The sequence below is a fragment of the Carassius auratus genome, chromosome 20, assembly GCF_003368295.1.
Source record: "Carassius auratus strain Wakin chromosome 20, ASM336829v1, whole genome shotgun sequence".
In the NCBI taxonomy this organism is placed as follows: domain Eukaryota; kingdom Metazoa; phylum Chordata; class Actinopteri; order Cypriniformes; family Cyprinidae; genus Carassius; species Carassius auratus.
Genome location: NC_039262.1, coordinates 17,148,783 through 17,170,904, shown reverse-complemented (window position 1 = coordinate 17,170,904; position 22,122 = coordinate 17,148,783). Strand labels below are relative to the sequence as shown.

Here is a 22,122-nt window from a genome sequence, read left to right as displayed (position 1 = left end):
AAATCATGTACTCGATTTAGCAAATCGAGGGAATGAATAAGTAAATCGTGCTGACAATTTGTAAATCGAGGCAACGAAATAGTAAAGAATATCTTATTTATGCGAAAACTGCATGCATGGCCGGACTTACCATTGGGTTAGAGTGGGCTGCAGCCGATGGGCCCCACCTTGTAGGGGCCCCACCTTTGCCTGTTTACGTTTGTTTGATTTGATCGTTATATGTAAGTCAGATTTCAAAAATTATTAACCAAATTTCCAACGCAATCCCAAGCAGTATTGCCAAGTGCGTGCAGTTTCCCATGAACATGATATTTACCCCCTAAAATGTGAATTTTACAAGAGGGACCCTGCCATAGAACGTGTATTTATCCCCCGGAAAGCGATTTTTACCAGGGGCCTCCCCTCGAAACGCGATTGGGCTAGTTTTGAGTAGCAATTAGGCGGGTTTCGTTGTGAAAACCTGGCATTCCTACGTGCAAGATCTAAATGGGCCAGCTGAAGCTACAGCTTACAACTGCGACATTCGAGGCCACAATCGAACAGCATAAACTGTTTTTTTTTTTTATTATTTCACACAGAAGGACACTGAATTGTGTCTTCACCGATTGGTTTGTTATCACATGGCTACTTCAGCCATTAAGCATTTAGCCCCAAAGAACACACATTTTTAAACATAACATATTTTATGTTCTACAGTATTTATAAGCATTTTCATGAGTCCAGGCTTAGTGTAGTATATAGTATTATAGTAATTTTCAGTTTAATCCTTACATATCTTGATGATCTTGTTATACTAATGCTGCTGCTTCCACAGGTTTCATTTCCTCTATGCCATGGCTATCACTTTTTCCATTAACCTTGGCACAACAAGAACTTAGGCAAGGCTTTTCTCGCTGAGTTTGTTGTGAAAGTGCAGTTTTTGCTGACTGAGCACAATATTGTGTGAGAATTCTGTTTTAACCTCTGTTCCTTTCAAGCAGTGAAGATCAAGGACAAATGTATCTCCTCTGCTGCATTGCTTTTCTGAAGTGGTTTAGCTTTCTACTAGAGATGGGACGTTTGACCCTGAGGCTCTGAAGCCTGATTTACTCTATTAGATCAAAATAATGTGTCGAGGCTTGTGTCAAATCTCTGTGATCACTTGACTGATGACGTTTGAGGATTCATACATCACAATAAAAAAACACAAGAAGCAAGGTGACTGATTTGAACCTTTGATGCGGCTTCATTCATTATAAGGAGACATGAAATGCTTGGTGTTACCTCCCTGCTTCATAGTAACAAGTTAATGTGTGGACACTGATTTTCAGATTGAATATAAACTGTTATTGCTGACTATTGCTTTTGTGTTGAAACTGGAATTAACAATGTGTGAATAATTTGAAATTGTCTGCTATAATTACAGCTGACCACTAGATGTCAGAGGCAGGGGCTTAGAATCTTTTTTGGTAGCTACAATCAGGAAAGAGCCTCAAAAGCTTCACGAGGCTTCATCTGCCCATTTCTACTTTTTACATTGAATAAGTGGCAATTCAACACAGTACTAAAATATTTACAGAATTATAAAGTTACACAATGGGTTTATTAGGCAGGACAATGAAGATGAATAAGTTTTAAAACACACTTTAATAAATTCCATGACAGGTTATCTCCAGAGAGGGCGGAATCACGAACGAACGAACAGACACAGAATGCCGGACAAAGACAGAATGAACAGATTTGATTAAGTAGGGTTGCTAATGAGGGACATATTGTCTTCAATATACACAGACAGTTCACTCACAACCTGTATGTAATGTAAATGTAATGTAAATGTAACCTCTGTGGTCATGACAGGGCAGATGACAGAAAAACCTCAGCATAAAAGTATTAAATCTCCCAAGTCCTGCTTCAGCTCACCCTCAGTGGTGGTGCAGTGGGTGGGGCATTTCTTTGTGCCCTTGCTCACTACTGACACTTTGACCATCGTGTGTCTAACAGTTGGCTCACCCACCTGGACTGACGTCGATTGAGGCTCTGGCTCCAGTGTTTTACCTGTACCAGAAAGCTTTTCTATCTTTACTATCTCCTCTTTGTAGAAACCTTCGAGTTTTTCTTTTAGCAAAGAAACTGCTTTAATTATATCATCATAAGGGAAGAGAAGAGATGAGAAGAGAATTCACACAAATACAAAGGTGGTATTACAGGCCCCCCACGGAAACTCTACAGACACACAAAGAGAAACAACAAAATAATAATAATTTGAAAAGATAAAAAAAAAAAAGACACACAGTCCTGTTTTTGTTCTCAAAATCTATATGTTACCAGCAGGGAATCGATGAGATCCTCTGTGTGCGAGAGCTTCTCCAGTTCAGTGTCTCTCCTCTTCAGATCATCAATCTCCTGCTCCAATTCCTTCATGTTTTCTTCAGCTTGGCTCACTGCAGCTTTTTCATGATCTCTGATCAGCTGTGTGACCTCAGATCGGCTTCTCTCCATTAGACGCATCGGTTCAGTAAAGTTCCTCTACTGCCTTCTGTGCAGCGTGCTGCAAGCTTCAGTGGGACTGGAAGTGAACTGGGATCCTCACTGATTGGAAGAGAGTCTTAACTGACCAGTTATATTTCTTTTTTTTTTTTTTTCATCTTCTTATGTTGAGAGGACATTAGGGGAGTGACAGCAATATGGGAGTGGGATTGGAAAAAGGACCAAAAGCCAAGGCTTAAACTGTTGTGTTAGATCACTGTCCACAAGGTTATGGTTCCAAACCATGAGATGCTTCTACAAGTAGCTAACTCACCTTATGAGTCTTCACTTCTTCTCTCAGCTGCTGAAGATCTGCCTTGATCATCTGGATTTTTTGCCGTAAGTTTCTTTGTTTTTGCTCCAGGTTTTTCTGTGGAAAAAATTAATAAAATAACAGTAAAAAATAAAAATAACAGTCAAGCTAGTACATGTAATTTTACATAAAGAAACTATGTAATGTTAAGAATAGTGATTTTTTTTTTCAATCAGTACAGTCATATGAACACCCAATTACAGTTAGAAAGATGCTACAGTAGCTTTGCTTCCAAATGCCTCAACAAAAGATTCAATCCATTTAAAAACTGCCCATTTAATTAACTAATTTAATGTCAATAGTAATAATCATATTTAGTAATACCTGTCTCCTTGTCCTCTCTGCTATAGCTGTTATGGTGTCATGGTTTTTATGTTCATTATGTCCAGTTGCTTATGATGTTGAGGACAGAACATCTGCTGCAGTTGTCCAGCTGCATCAATCACTTTGTGTGGGTTACCTGAGCAAAATTCTTTATGACGATCAAAATGAGTCTGACAATAAGATTCCAGACAGGACTTAACAGATTTGTGCAGACGTCACACTCCACATCTCCAGCATCAGCAGCTTGTAATTTAGTGACGTGACATACAGCCAAGTATGGTGACCCATACTCAGAATTTGTGCTCTGCATTTAACCCATCCAAAGTGCACACACACAGCAGTGAACACACAGCAGTGAACACACACACGGAGCAGTGGGCAGCCATTTATGCTGCGGCGCCCAGGGAGCACTTGGGTGTTCAGTGCCTTGTTCAAGGGCACCTCAGTCGTGGTATTATCGGCCTGAGACTTGAACCCACAACCTTAGGGTTAGGAGTCAAATTCTCTTACCACTAAGCCACAACTTTCCCACAAGTCTTCTTCAGTTTCTCTACCATTTCACCCAAGATGGTGCTTTTGCCTAAAGCAGGTCTTGGACTGAAGGTCTGTCTGCACTGAGGGCAGCGGTCTGTAATACAGCTCATACAGTGACTCTGTCCACAGGGAATGATCACTGATTCTTCAGTAGATCCAGACACACTGGACAGGTGAACTGGTCCTGTCGCAATCAATTCAAAACACTGTTTTCAAGACCTCACATCTGCAAAAGTTGTGCCAGTGAATTTGATTTGAGCTAATTATGTTTTTTTTTTCCTTGTTAGAATAATGTAGGCTACAAGATTTTGTAGATGCAGTTTTATAACTATCTAGGTTATTACACTACAGACTTTTGACTGGTTAGCTGCAGAAAGTTATCTTGCTGGCAGATGATCTAATCAGAGCCCCAGCTATGTAGGCCTATGATTTTACAGATAATTCCCAGCCTGACAATGACAGATTTCCCTAACAATTTCATCAAAGGTGTGCCTGGTATATTCTTTATGGGTCCTTTTTAATAAGCAAATTATTCTTGGATGATTCAGAAGATGCGTCTTTAATAAACTAAGTATCATACTTTCACTTTACTTTCATATGGCTACATTTCTTCTAGTCCAAAGGCCACAAAAATGTATGACTGAATGTGGTAAGAACAGGTCAGAATGCAGTATCCAAGGACCAAAAAGCAAAGAAAGAACGAAAAGGCAAAAAGTAAAGTGTGATAATAAAATATGATGAAAAATAACTGACAATGATTAATTAGAGATCATATTAACAAGGAGTCTCATGAATGGTCTCTGGTGGCAAACATGCCATTGACACTTCAATATGTATTTTTTATACATCATCTTGATTGGAGCTCATCTTTCAGATTGCTAAATTAACTACGCACATGTGGAATAAGTTATTGAGGAGTTTTAGGCTAACGACTTTGTTATGTGCTGTAGCCTGTAATATGAAGTTGTTATTTTAAATTCAGATCAGGCTGTGGACAAACAGCCTCATTTTATTTTATGAAAACTAGAACTTTGTGCCTTTTCACTTTCAAAAAAGCTGGTCCTTCAAAAACTATATCAAAAGATAAAAGACAATAATTATTGTTTATTCAATATTAATCAATATTGAATCACCCTTTAGAGATTTGCTAGTTAAATGCATATTTATCTGTATGTCTACTTATGTTTTTCTGTGAGATTTATAAAGGAAATGACAGCATTGATAATCTGCTTGAGACTGTGACTGAGCAGGACGTGTGCAGTGTCTCCATCTAAAGATAAGAAATAGGCTTTACATTGTTCAGTTTACCAAAAGCAACTGTGCTTCAGTTTTTTTTTAAACGAAGCACATTTAGCTTATCACTACACATCAAGACTTTTAATTACAAGTGATTGTGTTCGCTGTAATTTTAGAGAGTTTTTTGGATTAATCTCATGGCATTTCACAGGTGTCCTTTGGTTTACTTATATTCAAACAACAGAGTTACTAGTTTATATAGACAGTATTGAGCTAATGTATGATGTCACCCTTTACTATAGTTAGAATGCCATACTGAGGACGCACAACCAGGAAAATATATGCTAAACCATGAAGAATAAATAGCATCTCAAACAAATCACGAGGTTACCATTTCATACAACACTATTTTGAGACTACATAATCAATCATGTGTACTTACACAAAAAAGAAATATGTTTTTGGGGGGGATATTTGTCCTTTAAAGGGATAGTTCACTTTCAAATTAAATTTTGGTATGCTTTAGCTTATCTCAATGACATCCAAGATGTAGGTTTCTTTGTTTCCGCAGTATTTCCCATTTTGATATTTTTAGGTGGTCACCACCTGAAAGAGCATGCACAGAGGAGTCCAAATGAAACAATTCCACATCATAAGTACACATTGATGACCTAAGACACGAAACGAGCGGTTTGTGTAAGAAAACGAACAGTATTTTATAATTTTTACCTCTTGTACATAACCACATCCAACTGATCTGAGGGCGCGAGGGCTTCCCTGTTGTGACATGCACGCACGCTCTGGCTTAGTCTGTGCAAACTTCATATAAAGTTTGGTATGACACTTTTTTTAATTGATTTGTGTTTTTTTTTTAATCACACTGTTTTTACCTTTTCATGTATATTCATGTCTTTTTAATTAAAATAATAATAATACAAAATTAAAATAAAAACAGGTCTTTTTAACATATGAAATATCATATGAATAAAATATAATAATATAATAAGATATACAGGTGCATCTCAATAAATTTGAATATCGTGGGAAAGTTTATTTCAGTAAATCAACTCAATTTTGAAACTGACTTTTTTTTGTTTTTTTGTGATGATTTTGGCTCACATTTCACAAAACCCCACCAATTCAATATCTAAAAAAAATAGTGAATTGTTGGCCTTGTGGAAAGTATGTTCATTTACTGTACATGTACTCAATACTTGGTAAGGGCTCCTTTTGCTTTAATTACTGCCTCAGTTCGGCGTGGAGGTGATCAGTTTGTGGCATGCTGAGGTGGTATGGAATCCCAGGTTTCTTTGACAGCGGCCTTCAGCTCACCTGCATTTTTTGGTCTCTTGTTTCTCATTTTCCTCTTGACAATAGTCCATAGATTCTCTCTGGGGTTCAGGTCTGGTGAGTTTGCTGGCCAGTAAAGCACACCAACACCATGGTCATTTAACCAACTTTTGGTGCTTTTGGTGATGTGGGCAGGTGCCAAATCCTGCTGGAAAATGAAATCAGCATCTTCAAAAAGTTGGTCTGCAGAAGTAAAGTGCTCCAAAGTTTCTTGGTAAACAGGTGCAGTGACTTTGGAAAAACAATATTGAAAAAAACACAATGGACCAACACCAGCAGATGACATCACACCCCAAATCATCACAGGCTGTGAAAACTTAACACTGGGCTTCTAGCAACTTGGGCTATGAGCTTCTCCAGCCTTCCTCCAAACTCTATGACCTTGGTTTCCAAATGAAATACAAAACTTGCTCTCATCTGAAAAGAGGACTTTGAACCACTGGCCAATAGTCCAGTTCTTCTTCTCCTTTGCCCAGGTAAGACGCCTCTGATGTTGTCTTTGGTTCAGGAGTGGCATAACAAGAGGAATATGCCAACTGTAGCCAAATTTCTTAACATGTCTGTGTGTGGTGGCTCTTGATGCCTTGACTCTAGCCTCAGTCCATTCCTTGTGAAGTTCCTTCAAATTCTTTAATCAGTTTGGCTTGACAATCCTCCTAAGGCTGCAGTTCTCTTGGTTGATTGTGTATATTTTTCTTCCACACTTTTTCCTTCCACTCAACTCTCTGTTTAACATACTTGGATACAGCACTCTGTGAACAGCCAGCTTCTTTGGCAATGAATGTTTGTGGCTTTACCCTCCTTGTGAAGGGTGTCAATGATTGTCTTCTGGACAACTGTCTGCAGTCTTCCCCATGATTGTGTAGTCTAGTGAACCAAACTGAGAGACCATTTTGAAGGCTCAGGAAACCTTTTCAGGTGTTTTGAGTTGATTAGCTGATTGGCATGTAACCATATTTTAATTTGTCGAGATGGTGCATTTGTGGGTTTTTGTTAAATGTGAGCCAAAATCATCACAATTAAAAGAACCAAAGACTTAAACTTCAGTCTGTGTGCATTTAAATTTTTAATACCCAATTTTCATAATGAGTATGACATCAAAATACAGCAAGAGCAATTCAAAAGCACAAGTAACCGTATACTCTCTAAGCACTTGCGGTGCTTTGATGTCATAAAACGATCGGTCTGATGGTGATGACCCGCTTCAAGTCGAACAAGATGATTCAATTAACCATTCATAAAGAACCAATTACTTCACTCCTGAATGAATCAGCCATTTGAACGAATCAAACGAATGAATAAATGACTCGATGACTTTTACCACCACCTACTGGCAGTTTTAGTTTATTATTTAGAGTATCATTAAATAGTTTTTTTTAATATTTTCTCAGTAATAATAATAAAATTAATAAAATTAATTATTAAAGTTGTAGTTCACCCAACCAAAAATTCTCCAATCAATTCTCTCATCATTTACTAACATGGTCCAAAAGCGGCTGTAATTGTAACACAAAAATCCTAAATAAAAAGCAGAATTTAGGGATTTTAAAATAAATGTCCATTAAACGTGTTTACCAGTCTATTATATGTTTTTATAAACATGATGCCAGTGTGTGGCACATCTGTATTTCAGTGGCAGATGACACTGAATGTTCTGAAATAGGCTACCAGTGCTGTTGTGTGTGGGTGTTCACACAGATTACTCATTCTAGAATACACACGGGAATAAAATTATCATGGATTACTACGAATATTTGTAAAATTCATTTTGGTGAAATAAATCACACTTAAACTGAAGCATCACGGTCACTAAAGAATCAAACAGCAGCTGTGTAGTGCTTATTTTATTGTATTATTATTAATAATAATTTTTTTATTATTTTTTTTTTTTTTTGGAGTATGTACTATTTCCGGCTACATAATAATGATGATGATGATAATAATAATAATAATAATAATAATAATAATAATAATAATAATAATAATAATAATAATAATAATAATACAATTTAATACTAATATTTAATATGAATATTTGTATAGACTTACATAAGCTACGAAAATCTTGACATAAATAAATAAATAAATAAATAAATAATCTTCAAGGAATTGTGTATAAGCAGGTTTTTCTGTTAGAGACAGAACTGTCAAAAGTTGGAAAACAGTAGCTGAAATGCAAATATTTTAGGCTTCTTGTGTCCTTATATAATATTATATACTAATATATATATATATATATATATATATATATATATATATATATATATATATATATATATATATATATATATATATATATATATATAATATTCTTAAGCACCTCTGTCAGTGGATGTTAAGCTTAGATTATAAATTAGTTATATTTTTATATAACTCTGTTTATGTTTATTACGTATATATAAATACACTTACATACAGCATATATTTTGAAAATATTTACATGTATTTACATGTCTATATTCATATTCATATAATTTAGATTCTACATAAATAAGTTTAATATATAAACACCAATTATTTTCTGAAATATAGACATGCATGTGTGTGTATTTATATATACGTAATAAACATACACAAAACACATATACATAATAAATATATACATAATAAATATAGACAGCACACACACACACATATGTTATAAAAACATATTATTTTGGATTAATCGTTTGACAGCATTCATTTTTATGTATTTCTGTCCTTGTTTTTAATCTAATGTTGGATGCTTTTGCGCAACTTCAGTGGCCGGTCGAGACTTTTATTTTGAAAACATTCCTTAAGCATGAACCATCATGACGCCACTCACTGCGAGCCATTTTGTGGGTCACGCCTACCGGAAACGGTGTCTGCACCTGCACCGACAGCAGAACTGAAATCTAAGGAATCCCGGTCGAGTCCCGTCACGTTTCGCTCGCCTCTCCCGCTCCCATCCCGGTCACCGCGGTGTCCTCTGCGGCTCCGGCGCCTTTTCACGCCGCCCTCTCGGAGGACTGATCGCTGGAGCGTGGGGGATTTTTCACAGAGAGAGAGGAGGAGAAGGAGGAAGGGCAGGTCCCTCATCATCATCATCATCATCACTTTCACTCCCTTCATCATTTACAATCATCATCATAATCATCATCAACGCGACGAGGCGTGTCTGCGCTCACTAGAGACACACCGGAACACTGAACCAGCAGCAGCACCGAACAACATGCCCCGCGTTGACCGCACGCCGAGCCCCGGCGCCGTTTGATGTAGCGAGTTTTATTATTTATTTATTTTTTGATCTGGAAATTTCTCTACTTTGTTGAGAGAGCGAGCGAGCACTGCGGCCTTGCATCCCGCTGAATGAACGATGCGGACTTTACCAGCAGCCTGATTTAGCACCGCGTTTCCCACGGATGACCGTTTCACCGCGCCCAACTGCGTCTCTTTTCTCCGATCTGCGCGTTTTTATGGGAGTGACGGATAGCTAGTAGCCGAGATAAAATGTGGAAGTGGAGGCGGCTGATGCGGTTGTCCAACCGCTCCTTAATGGCCTTCATCTTTTTCTTCTCCATGTCCACGACCTGCCTCTACTTCATCTATGCGGCTCCCGGGATAGGTGAGTGACTCTAGACAGCTCATGTGTCTCGTGTTATTCAACGTGTTAACCGTGTTTCATTCATCACTGACTTCAGATACTGATCATCACCTCACAAACAATTGCTAGTGACAGACTGTGTTTAAAACCCCAGCGAGATGACTGACTCAACAGCCATTATACTGTGATTCTGTAAAGAGAAACAATACTGTCTGGTTAGGCAGCTCACTAGGTTTTGGGACGCAGCTGATGTGCTTAGAACCCACCATTAAATCAGATTTGGCCACTGAATCCACCATTAAGTGGTTTATTGCTAGGTTTACGCCCTCCTAAGCCAACAACTATTCTGTCCAAGTTTGTGTATTTGAGGTGTATTGAATTATGGGCCCTTACTGTGTTCAGGTAAAGCTCAGTTGGCTCTTGTTGGATCATAAACTTCATGATGTTAAGTTACGTTTTTCCCCCTATCAGCCTAATTTACCACAGTTTTAAAAATAACGGAAATTTATCAGTGAAGTAGAATACAGTAAACATCGCTATAACCGTGTATGGTTGCTTATTAGCATATGGTTTCTATAACGCAAAGTAGTATACTTGAAAAATGTTTATTGCTAAAATATTGTACATGAGAAGATAATGTGATGTTCTTGGGCACATAATTGCATGTTATTTACTATTAAATAAAAATGATTATAGTTAAACTTCATATTAAATGCTGTTAAGTTTAAGTTTGGTTAGCCTACAACTTTACATGTAGTTTCGTATTTACGTTTGTTTTTATATATTTAGAATAGATTAACTTTAAATTTAATATCAAATAAACAATGTAAAGGCAAAATGATAGCCTATGTCATGTTGACTGTCATACTAAAGCACAATTGTTGGCAAGAAATCAAGACTTGATGCACTTTCTTTATTTTTATTTTAAGTGTTGAATAGTCATGAAAGTGTACTCTCTTATATTGGGACGCTCTCATAGTTTGCCGTGACTTGCTGAACTGAATGTCTACACAAATCTTAAGTTGCTTATAACAAGCTGTAATATCTAACTTCTACCTGACTGTTGTTGTCCCTGTAGACTTTTGGAGAAATAAGGCATTTCACAGGCTTCTTGGCAATCACAGTTTTGTGATGATTTGTGGAACATGAAACGGGTCACTCTCTCTTTCGGTTTCTGTGCTAAAATCTTTATCTAGAAATCCAGGCAACCCTCCAACACATGCCACTGTACCGACAACACGCAGCCAAATCCTGTTTAATAGCTCTTGCTGTGTTTGTATAATCAGTGCCCAAGAAAGGTAATGTTTTTTCCTTACCGTTGTTTGACCGGCCTTCACTGGACTGTGTCTAATGTATGAAGAGCTCTGGGCGGTTAGGAAGAACCAGTGTGTGTGTGTGTGTGTGTGTGTGAGTTTCTTTCTTGTCCCTAGGCTTGGAGTTATTTTTTTCTACCGTTAATGGCTGCTGTTTATATTCTAACTTGAAGATTTGTATCAGCACTGGGAATCTACATGCTGTTGTGCAGTTTCCACACAGCGAAGCTTATATATATATATATATATATATATATATATATATATATATATATATATATATATATATATATATATATATATATATATGACACACACACACAGATATGACCCTCAAATAAACCCTTACCTTTTTCATTTCTAGACTATGTATTACAATAATTTATAGACAAACTCCTTATTAATGCTCATGGGTTTGAAATGAAATGGTAAATAATCAAACATGGTTGTGGTGTTTAATGTCTGTATACTTTTGGCCACTTTTGACACATGCATTTATTTAATTTTAATTAAAACCAAAATACAGTTTGTATGTGATATACGCAGAGCATTGATACAAATAGTGCTTTCACTTTAAACCATATTTCTGTAAAATATTAGAGGGCTGTGCATTAGCACTTGCATTTCTGTCTTCTGTTAATTGTTTGTTGTGGTTATTGGCCACTGCTGATAATGTTCAAATATATAAATGTCATCTAATGTATGGCCTATCACTAGAAATGTACAGGCGAGAAGAACAGATTATTGTTGTAATACAATAATTATGTTGTTATATATGTCTAAATTTTGTCCCTTATATGCAGTTACCAAAAGATGTTCTCATTTAGATTGGTGAAAACACATGCCATGAGTTTACATTTACGTTCTTATATAGTTTTTCCTATCAGACAGGATGTTGAAACTCCATCCATACCTATAGTAGACATTCTGCTGATCTCGGTTCATTTCTCCTCATATGTGGAACCAGGAATGCTGACCCAACCTTTGTGTCGTAGTTAAATTAAAACAGCATTATACTGACAAGAACCAAGACTACACCACAGACAGCCGCTGGTGCTTACAATGATAGGAGCTTGTAGTTTCAACATTTACCATTCTCACAATGCTGCTCTTAAAAGCTTTTATTTGAGAGGAAGAGATTCAAAACAAAAGCCTTCAATCTAGCTGTCCGGTTACAGTTGTTGTGGAAATTTGCATATTTCTGTTATGATGACATATTTGATTACAAACTGTTTTGTTTCCTCCTTACGTCAATTGGGAAATTCATTACACCTCCTCTCTCTCTTTGTTTCAGTCAACACATATTTCTTTATGGTACAGGCTCAGGGTATCATGTTACGAGACAATGTGCGGACCATTGGTCACATGATCAGGCTATACACCAATAAGAACGGTACTCTCAACGGCACAGGTAAGACTGAACGTCCTTTCATAGAAACATCGGCCAGACTGATCTTGAAGCTGAATACTTTTGCAAAGGCTGGGGTATACTTAATTGTTTGCTTTATGTAGTGCATAGTCTTTAAATGTGTGCACTATTAACCAATGACCAAAGAGCTATTGACACTCTTATTCAAATTCTTCACCGTCCAATCAATTCCCAGTGGATAAAATCAAGTGCCGTCCCACCTTTTATCTCAACGAATATTGTTTTACTGATAAATAAGTCATACTATGGAAAATAAACTCTGTGTATCTGTCTGTCTTTATTTGAACAGATTATCCAGATGGAAATAACTCTAGCGAGTACATCGCTCAGCCAACCACATACCTCCCTGAGAACTTCACATATGCTCAGAACCTGCCCTGTCCCGAACGGTTACCTTCTATGAGTAAGTGTCTTGAGCTAAACAATGCCTTTGTTTATTTGGCTCAGAAATGATTTGAATATTGTTTGGTTTTGCTCTGTGCTCTGCTAATGATGCAATATTGAAATAAGCATCCAAATGCACTAAAGGGAACAAATACTGGCTAAACTAGTTTGCTTCTTTGGCTCTGAAAATGCATAGTTACCAACACAGTAGAATTCACTGTATTCATAAAATAGTTTGCAAAAAAGTACTCAAATCATTATTATTTCTGGTGAGATTTTGAAGTGGGCATTTGGTGGGCACTTTTCTATCCCATGAGGCCACAGCAGAGAAGTTACGGAAATCAATGAAACAATGAACCTGGCAGGTCACATGACAATGACAGCACGATGAATTTAGTATGTCTAGATTACATTCATACTTTATAGAACTTTTTTTTTTTTTTTTTTCGTTTTAAAATCAAATACTTATTTAAAAGAAGTACTTATTCAGAGACATTTTTCTTTTATAACTCAACCATTATTTATATTTTTTGCTAAACTTGCATGGATACATCTGGTGGTGCTTTAGCTTTTGGTCAAAAGAAGGCATTCTAAATGGTCTTAGAAGGCAGCATAAAAAGCCTTTGTTTGGGGAGTGTGCGTATACTGACTCTCTAAAATCTCTAGCTACTTGGCTTTTTAATCTAGACTTCTCTGGTTTAATATACTTGGTTTTATTTTTTTATATTATTTGTCTCTGTGTGAGGCACCCCTGTCAAATTGAGTGTAAATTTTTGGGCGTCTTCACACTTTTTCAAGTTTGTTTTTTTTTGCTTCATTTCTTGTTGTTTTTCCTTGCAGAGGGTCAGATGGAAGTGAACATGACCGAGGTTCCTATGGAGGAGACTGAACTGAAGCTCAAACATCTGGACATTCAATTCGGAGGCCACTGGAAGCCCAAAGATTGCAAACCGCGCTGGAAGGTGTGACATTGTTGTAGTTACATTATCAAAAAAGGCCATTGAGCACATCAGCATGACAGGTTTTGTGGTTTTCTCTCTTGCTCTCTCTCTCAGGTGGCCATTTTAATCCCCTTTAGGAATCGGCACGAGCATCTTCCCATTCTCTTTCAGCACCTCGTCCCTATGCTCCAGCGCCAACGCTTGCAGTTTGCCTTTTATGTCATTGAACAGGTGCGCACATTCACTGTTTTGATGCAGTACCACAGGCCCTTTAGGAAACCCATCATGTACCAATGATTGAGAAAAATCATTATTTTTAAATCCTGTGCTTTCAGGCGGGTACTCAGCCGTTTAACCGTGCCATGCTGTTTAATGTGGGCTTTAAAGAGGCCATGAAAGACCTGGACTGGGACTGTGTGGTGTTTCACGACGTCGATCACATCCCAGAAAACGACCGAAATTATTACGGCTGTGGTCAGATGCCTCGACACTTTGCCGCCAAGCTTGACAAGTACATGTACATGTAAGTTAGTCATCACTGATGCCGTTTAACTTCATTCTCTTCTATTTTAATTACTTTCACCCTTTGTTTTTGTCACTTTTCTGATTGCTTAACATTTATTTTCCTCATTTGTTTATTTACTGCCCAGCTATTGATGTTCAAGGTTTTGAATGCAGCTAAGTTGAGTTAAGTTTGTTTTCAAAGTGTCTATTTAAAAATTTGAATGTTTTAATCGATTCTAGTGGTGTTAGAGGTTTTTTTGGGGTCTTGTGTGAGTGTATAAACTTGTATGACGTCATCCTGTAGATCCTTGAAGATCCTAATATACAGTGTTTGTGGTTAGTTGGTTGGTGTGTTTTGTGAGGTTTTATCTTTCCAATTGATCTAAAAATTAACCTATTCACTGAACCAAAGAGGAAAACAATCTGTAATGTTTAAATTCATTTAACCAAAAACTGGTCTAGATTTCCAAAACCTGTTGAAAATATGTGACCCTGGACCACAAAACCAGTCTTAAGTGTCAGTTTTATATAAATAAACTGATGTGTTGTTTATTAGGATCGGACAATATGTGGCCGAGATAAAATTATTTCAAAATCTGGAATCTTAGGGCACAAAAAAGAAAATAAATCACAATACTGAGAAAATCGCCTTTGTCCAAATGAATTCTTAGCAGTGCAATACTAAACAAAAATTAAGTTTTGATATATTTAAAGTAGGGCTGTGCAATATGAACAAAAAAAAACTATCGCGATTTCTTAGAATTTTGCGATTTTGATTTTAATCACGATTTTGACACACAGACATAAACAGTTTTAGTCATAAATGCATTCAGTATGAATTTTAAACATTTCCTAAAGAAAACCAATTAGAGCTTTATTAAAAAGTTGTAACATGTCTCTAGAACAGACATAAGTCAAAGCAATCACTGAGTAAAGGTGTGACAATGTCTAGACATATGGCAAATAAATAATATCATAAATATATACAATATATACATAGTATAATAATGATTTTTTTTGTTCTTCTTTGCCATGCATTGGTCTTACATTATATTGTCTGCAGTGTGTATGTGGTGCAGAAGCAGTAGAGACAGCGCATTATTGCAACGCGAAAACACGGTAAAATAATGCATAAGTGCGAATCTCTCTGCTCGCGCACAGATTTCCTCTGTTCTGTCACAAAACCAGACGCACGTGCTCAGATACACGCTGCTCTCGCCAGCAGAGAGTGCACGCACTTAAAATGTGTGGAAAAACTACGCATCACAGAGTGTATGAACCTGGAGTTACGTAGGCATATCCCCAGTCTGTTTTGTTCCATTTAGGCATGCTGCATTCTGATTGGATCGGCTAGCATACTGCGGGGAGGTCAGTGCTGCGGAAAATTGTGCTGTAGAGCGATTTAGAAATCGTGCATGCTCAAATCATAATTTTATGATGATTTTGATTAATCGCACAGCCCTAATTTACAGTAGGAAATTTACTTACTTTAATATCTTCATGGAACATGATCTTTACTTCATAAAATAAAAATCAATAATTTTGACACATACAGTGTATTTTTGGCTATTGCTAAAAAATATACCCCAGCGACTTAAGGCTGGGTTTGTGGTCCAGGGTCACATATAGTCAATAATGTTTAAGGCTTAACCTTAAATGTCACCAAATGTATTAAAATGGAGTTTCACAATTCACCTACAGTGTCATTTTTGTGATATTTTTCTTCTTAGTTCTCTTTAGATTTGATGTATGTTGCAGTGTCACTTCCACAAGATGTAATCTTTGACTTGGTTAAGAAAAAAACTAGCATGCTACACTTTTGCTGTTGAATATTCAGGGGTTTTTTTTTGCATTGATTTGAATGCACTTTTTATTTAGCTGTTGTGTTTCTAAAGAAAGTAATGTTCTATTTAGCTTGTTTGGTCATCATTGTCTCCATACGTAGTTAAGACACTCTTTCTTCTTTACATTTAAAACAATACCCCTTTTCTCATTCATCCAATCCATAATGTCTGTCCAAATCATTTTGATGGCCCTAAGGAAACCTAATATGTCTTTTTGTAGATGTTAGGGACCTACAGAATCCTACAGTTGCTTAAATTCACTTCCTGCTGTATTGTGTCTGTAGTAAACAGCAAATGCAAGGGTGTGGTTCATCATATTTTTTTTTTTTTTTTTTTTTGGTTATTCACAGCAGTTCATAGAACTTTGATGTAAGGTAGGACTGAAAAGCTTTAGGGACATGCAGCCTTTAGGACTATTTGTTATGCAGATTATGTCATTTGTGTAATGAGGTACAAACGCAGCTCTAATTGCCTCTCAAAAGTGTGAGAATTTACCCTTGTTTTGTATGTGACCAAGGACTGATTAAAGGCCCTGCGGTGCAGCTTTGCCTTGGTTGAGTTTGAAAGGATGGTTGTTCCTCTGAACATATTTTGGTTGAAACCAAAACTGCTTTGCGGAATCTGCAACTGTGTGCTGTATCTTATCACCGTGTGACATAGTCTGACAGTCTGTGCTATTAAAGGGCTTTTTTTTGTTGCCTATTGCTTTCAAGTGATTTCTGATGGTAAGGTTTATGCTTCTTCTTCTTCTTCTTCTTTTTATTTTCCTCTTTTTTTTTTTTTTAAGAATGTTTTACAAAAGACGTCATATTTGTAGTTTAGTTTGTTAAGTGTTGGGTGTTTGTGTTTTCAGTCTTCCCTACACTGAGTTTTTCGGTGGAGTGAGTGGACTTACTGTTGAACAATTCCTCAAGATCAATGGCTTTCCCAATGCATTCTGGGGCTGGGGCGGAGAGGACGATGACCTCTGGAACAGGTCAGTTGTGTTTAATTAGTATTAGAAGTCTTGTATAACTGTCCAGTTACTTTTGTACAACCAGCTATTTTTGCTTCTCCATGCATGATGCTGTTTAAAGTAATCATATTATCATAAACAAATATGTATATGTAACACAAATGTGTTTGTGGGTGGGTTTCTTGTTCTCAGGGTACATTACGCAGGTTTCAATGTGACCAGGCCAGAAGGTGATATTGGGAAATACAAATCTATCCCCCATCACCACAGAGGAGAGGTGCAGTTTCTGGGGAGGTCAGTGCGCACACATACATAGACACTAGGGGAAATTTGTACTAATATATTAACGAAAATAAACTACCTTTCAAAAGTTTAAGATAAGTGTTTTTTTTTTAAAGAACTTCTTTTAGTCCGCAGCGATGCATTAAATTGGCCAAAAGTGGCTGTAAAAACGTTTGTTTACAAAAAACAGTATTTCAAATAAATGCAGTCCCTTCGACCTTTATTGTCGAACAATGCTAAAAAGTATATTATGATCTCAACAAAATAGTAAGCATTTAGTTGCAACCTTGATTATAAGAAGCAAATCTGCAAATTAGAAAGATTTTTAAAGGATTCTCAAGGAAAAGTTATTTATATTTCGAAAATATTACTTTGTTTCGTTATTTTTTTTTTTTTTTTATCAAATAAATGCTGCTTCGGTTAAAAGAGACCATTTTTAAAAAAGTTTTAAATCTTACCAACCCCAAACTTTTGATTGGTTATGTTATATAATATAATTACCACAGACAATGTCCAAAGTAGAGCCCTAATACATTCAAATATTTTTTTAAAAATCAACATAAAAGGCTTATTATAAATAAGTCTTAATAATAATAATAATAATAATAAAAGTACTACTAAGCAGTATTATTACTACTTATTGTTTATTTGATTTATTTGAAAAAAAAATGGATTATTCTTGCATATAGCTTGATGGGGCGATGACCTTAATCTGACCTTAAACAAAAGTTATATTCATCTGTTTCTGTGTAACCCAGAGTGGGTTGACCTACGTGTGACAAAAACATATTGGCGGTCATCTATTCATAGATCTTTGTGTATTGTAGCAGATCATCTCAAGGACACACTAACCCCTGGTTCATCTCGCCCTCCCCTCAGGTACAAGTTGCTGAGGTACTCTAAAGAACGACAGCATCTGGACGGCTTGAACAATCTGCAGTACTCTCCGGAGATCTCTCTGAGCAATCTGTATAAGAACATCACGGTCAACCTGAATCCCGAGCTGGCCCCCATAGCAGAGTACTGACAGGCTGTGACCCCCCCCACCCCACCCCTCGAGTCAAAAAATGTGATGTATCGATGCCAAATGCCCTTAAAAAACAGAAGCGAGGAGGGCAGAGGCCTGTCTAATGCACAGTTAGTTGCGTGACGGGAGTGTGCGTGTAAATGTGCGATTACTGGATCATATGTGAAAGTGCGTTTAATTGCATGTTCCTATGTCCATGCTGGCTTTAGCGAATCAGATCACAACACATTTCAAAAAAGCTGGAGCGTTCCAGCGTCAACAAATCAGATGTTTACTGCAAAGCCTTAATTTAATTTACTAGGCTGTCAAACTCTGTAGATCCAGTCATCCGTGCTTACATTGTAGAAAGCTTGGTTACATTGCAGCAGCACTCTTGACGCCAATAGACGTTTTGTCATGTTCTGTTAGAATTTGTTTTATACATATCTTTTTTTTTCAAAATTGTTTAGAAGATGTCAAGGCCGTTTAAATGGATGTATTTTAAACCTATCCTTCACTTCTGATCGTTTTGTTCTGGTATTACAATACACATTTCACCTTGGTGGTGTGTTATGTATTTTTTGTTTTTTCTCCCCCAAATTCCATGACTATACAGAAGGCTGTAACAAGTTGCATGCATAACCCAGACTCCCCTGTAAATATATGGCCTTTTAAATGATGCTTTAGCTTTGTCCCCTAAAAGACGGCTGTGATTCCAGTGGAACACTCTTCTTTTTGGCAGCTATTTGTTGATTTTGTTTTCTGTTAATTATTATTATTATTATTATTTTTTTTTATACATATCTTCAATGGTTTAGGAAACATGACAGATGGACACAAAATATCAGCGATGACCATAGAATGCAGGAAACCGAATCAAAAATGACCTACATATATCATTACTTGCTGCATCACTTAATTTATTTTTTGTTACGTGATTTTTGTTTTTCCCTTTCTTTTCTTCCCTTTTTTTTTTTAGTCATATTGAATGTTTTGTTTGTCTTCGCTTTTGTTAATAACATAATCATTCTCATGTCTCGCTTTTGAAGTGCACTCCACAGTAGTGAAAGAAGATGCGATGGAAACGATAGCGAGGTGTTTTTACGAGAGGTCATTCGCAGGAAGACCTGGTGGTCATTTGGGTTCGCAGCTGCTAAAGCCAAGACGCCCTTCGCAGGGTTTGGCGTGTCTCTCAACCTGTGTGTTTTTGTCTGTCTGTGTGTGTGTAGATCTTGGTGTGAAATACTGGGTGACGTTGCGCTCCGGTAGGGCCGAGATGAGAGAGCGATGCCGTCTCGCCGTTGCTCTTGAATGGCATTCGGAGGACACTTGGGCCATGACGACTTTATGCTGTTAAAGTTTCGAGCGTTACAAGCTGTTGGAAAACTTTTTGTTGCTACACGTATGCCTTTTGTATATAATTTTAATTTGTTGGTGTTGTCGATGTTATAAAAATGTTGCATAATTTGTTGGTGTATATTTTAAGTTATCATATATATGTCCTAAAAATGCTGTTTCGTGTCCTCTCATGCGGTCTGTGTGTGTGTCCACTCAGAGAATTTCACATAGTTGGCGACACTAACCGTACTTTCTGTCACTTACAGTTGAGTTACACTCACACCTCACAAAACAATTTATGTGTCTGCTTTCGAGGCTTTTTATTGGTTCTTTCCATCTGCGTGTCTCTGAGCTGTAGATGAGCCATGGCTTCTCTTTGGTCGTCTGATTGCATTGTCTTTTTCTGAGTGGATGTCTTCTTAACACCAGTACGGTCTCCTCCCGTTGATGGTGTCCCCGACGTGATCTCCAGTGCCCAGTCTGTTGTTTACAGTCTCTTCTTAAACCATCTGACTTACAGTTGGGTCTAATCGGACCTGTTTACTGTGGTTACGGGTTACAAAAAAACCACTGGACCAACTCAGACAAGGAATCGAAGAATACTGTCATGTAATATACTGAATATGATATGGAGGTTACTGGTGCCAAAGTCTGCTTTTCCTTTTCCTTTTCCTTGTCCCTTTCGCTCTTCTCATCTTTCAGCACTGGATAGTGAAATGTAGCTCTAGGACATCAGCTCGATCTAAACTTTTCGATCCAGTCTCTTTGAGCGACGTGTGAGTTTGTGTATATATGGTGTCACATTCATGTGCAGTCCAGTGTGAGAGGATTGCTGTAGGGTAACATTAAACACCGCTGAAAAAACCCTCGCCCTTGCTTTTCCACCACACAGGGCCAACAAATTTACATAAGCAAAGTTGGTGTCAGATGTGCTATTTGTTTACACCCTGTGTTCGTGTTGAAGCATCCGATGAGATATAACCACTTAATAGGTGTTGTTTAGTGTAAAAAAAAAAAAAAAAAAGCATTTTAGACTGGGTGTTGGCTTTCAAAGAGGCAAGTTTGGCTTATGAGCACTAGTTTCCAGAAAGCTCAAATGAACAACAAGCATCAATCCACCTTCACACAACACTGTTTTTTTTTGTTTTGTTTTTTGCAGGCACTTTAACAGAGTAATGATTAGTCTTATGTTGCAATACGAAGTCAGATAGGGCTGTTACGATTTAATCATTAGCTTTTGCACCACAGCATAATGGTTTTATTAGGATACACAGATTGGGAGTGAAAATGATACATTATTCTTAAAGTAAGGTGAGTTGCAATATGAATACTGAATGTTAAGTTTATTTTATTTTTATTTTTTTTCAGTAGTGTAGTGCCGGCCCGTTCCCCTGATATTGAAGAGTGTTGTTTTTTTTGTTCATTTTTTTCATGTAAAACATACCGGTGAGACTGCTCTGGTGTGTTTGGATCTGGTGTTAAGTCAGTCGTAGCTTTTGAGGAAGCTTTGTTCAGTGCTGTCTACTAATTGGGATTCATCTCATTTTTCACCCCTAACCCACCTCTCTCATAGCTGCCCCATCCTGTTCCGCTGTCTGAAAAATATCCAGAAGAAATAATAGATAGAGAATTTTAAAAGATGATTTATTAACCATTACAGATCTGTAATGTGTAGAGTGTTACATTTTTGCAGTATTCATATTTGTGCCTTGATTTTCTTTTTTTTTTTTTTTTTTTTGCATTGTTGAGATGTGCAGTGGGGTGCGTGTGGATGGTATTTAAAAATAAAACCGGGTGCACATTACATTTTCTTTTACTCAGAGTTTTTATTTCAATCTGGAGCTATGTCTTTAGAACTGAAATGTCTGCAGGTTATTGAATGGGAACTGAAAAAACATGAGGATCTTGTCCTGTGTTTGCGTTTCTTTAATGTCGAGGGTCCACTTTAACTGTAACACCAGTATAAGAAGCAGAATGTCTTGAGATACCAGCTGCTTTGACTGACATGTACAATCCTGGTTCCAGATTTATTTATTTTTTTTGTTGTTGTACCAGTCTCTTTACTGCGTTTCGCTCTGTAATGATCATTAAAAGACTTTATAGTTGACAACTTATTCAGTCTGATCTCTTTAATTGGTCCGAGTGAAAGTGGGTTCAATAAAGGTCCCAAATTAAAAGAATATAGCTAACCCAAAAATTTTAATTCCGTTATTAATTACTAACCCTTTTGTCGTTCAAAACAAGAAAGATGTTCGTTCATCTTCAAAACATAAGTTAAGATATTTTTGATGCTTCGAGA

The 22,122-nt window shown here is 37.0% G+C and overlaps 1 protein-coding gene and 1 long non-coding RNA gene across 2 annotated transcripts; one reads left to right on the top strand and one right to left on the bottom strand.

Annotated features, from left to right (window-relative positions):
• Positions 1-1,632: 1,632 nt before the first annotated feature.
• LOC113121066 (uncharacterized) lies at positions 1,633-9,195 on the bottom strand. Its single transcript, XR_003294666.1, has 4 exons — positions 9,097-9,195; positions 2,780-2,875; positions 2,305-2,568; positions 1,633-2,202 (listed from the first exon to the last, which is right to left on the bottom strand). It is a non-coding gene; the product is annotated as an uncharacterized LOC113121066 (long non-coding RNA).
• LOC113121064 (beta-1,4-galactosyltransferase 6-like) lies at positions 9,113-21,937 on the top strand. Its single transcript, XM_026291292.1, has 9 exons — positions 9,113-9,848; positions 12,435-12,551; positions 12,859-12,972; positions 13,794-13,915; positions 14,009-14,125; positions 14,230-14,417; positions 17,096-17,218; positions 17,390-17,491; positions 18,359-21,937. The coding sequence occupies exons 1-9, from the start codon at positions 9,734-9,736 to the stop codon at positions 18,504-18,506; spliced, it is 1,146 nt and encodes a 381-aa protein (XP_026147077.1). The 5' UTR covers positions 9,113-9,733; the 3' UTR covers positions 18,507-21,937.
• The last annotated feature ends 185 nt before the right edge of the window (positions 21,938-22,122 follow it).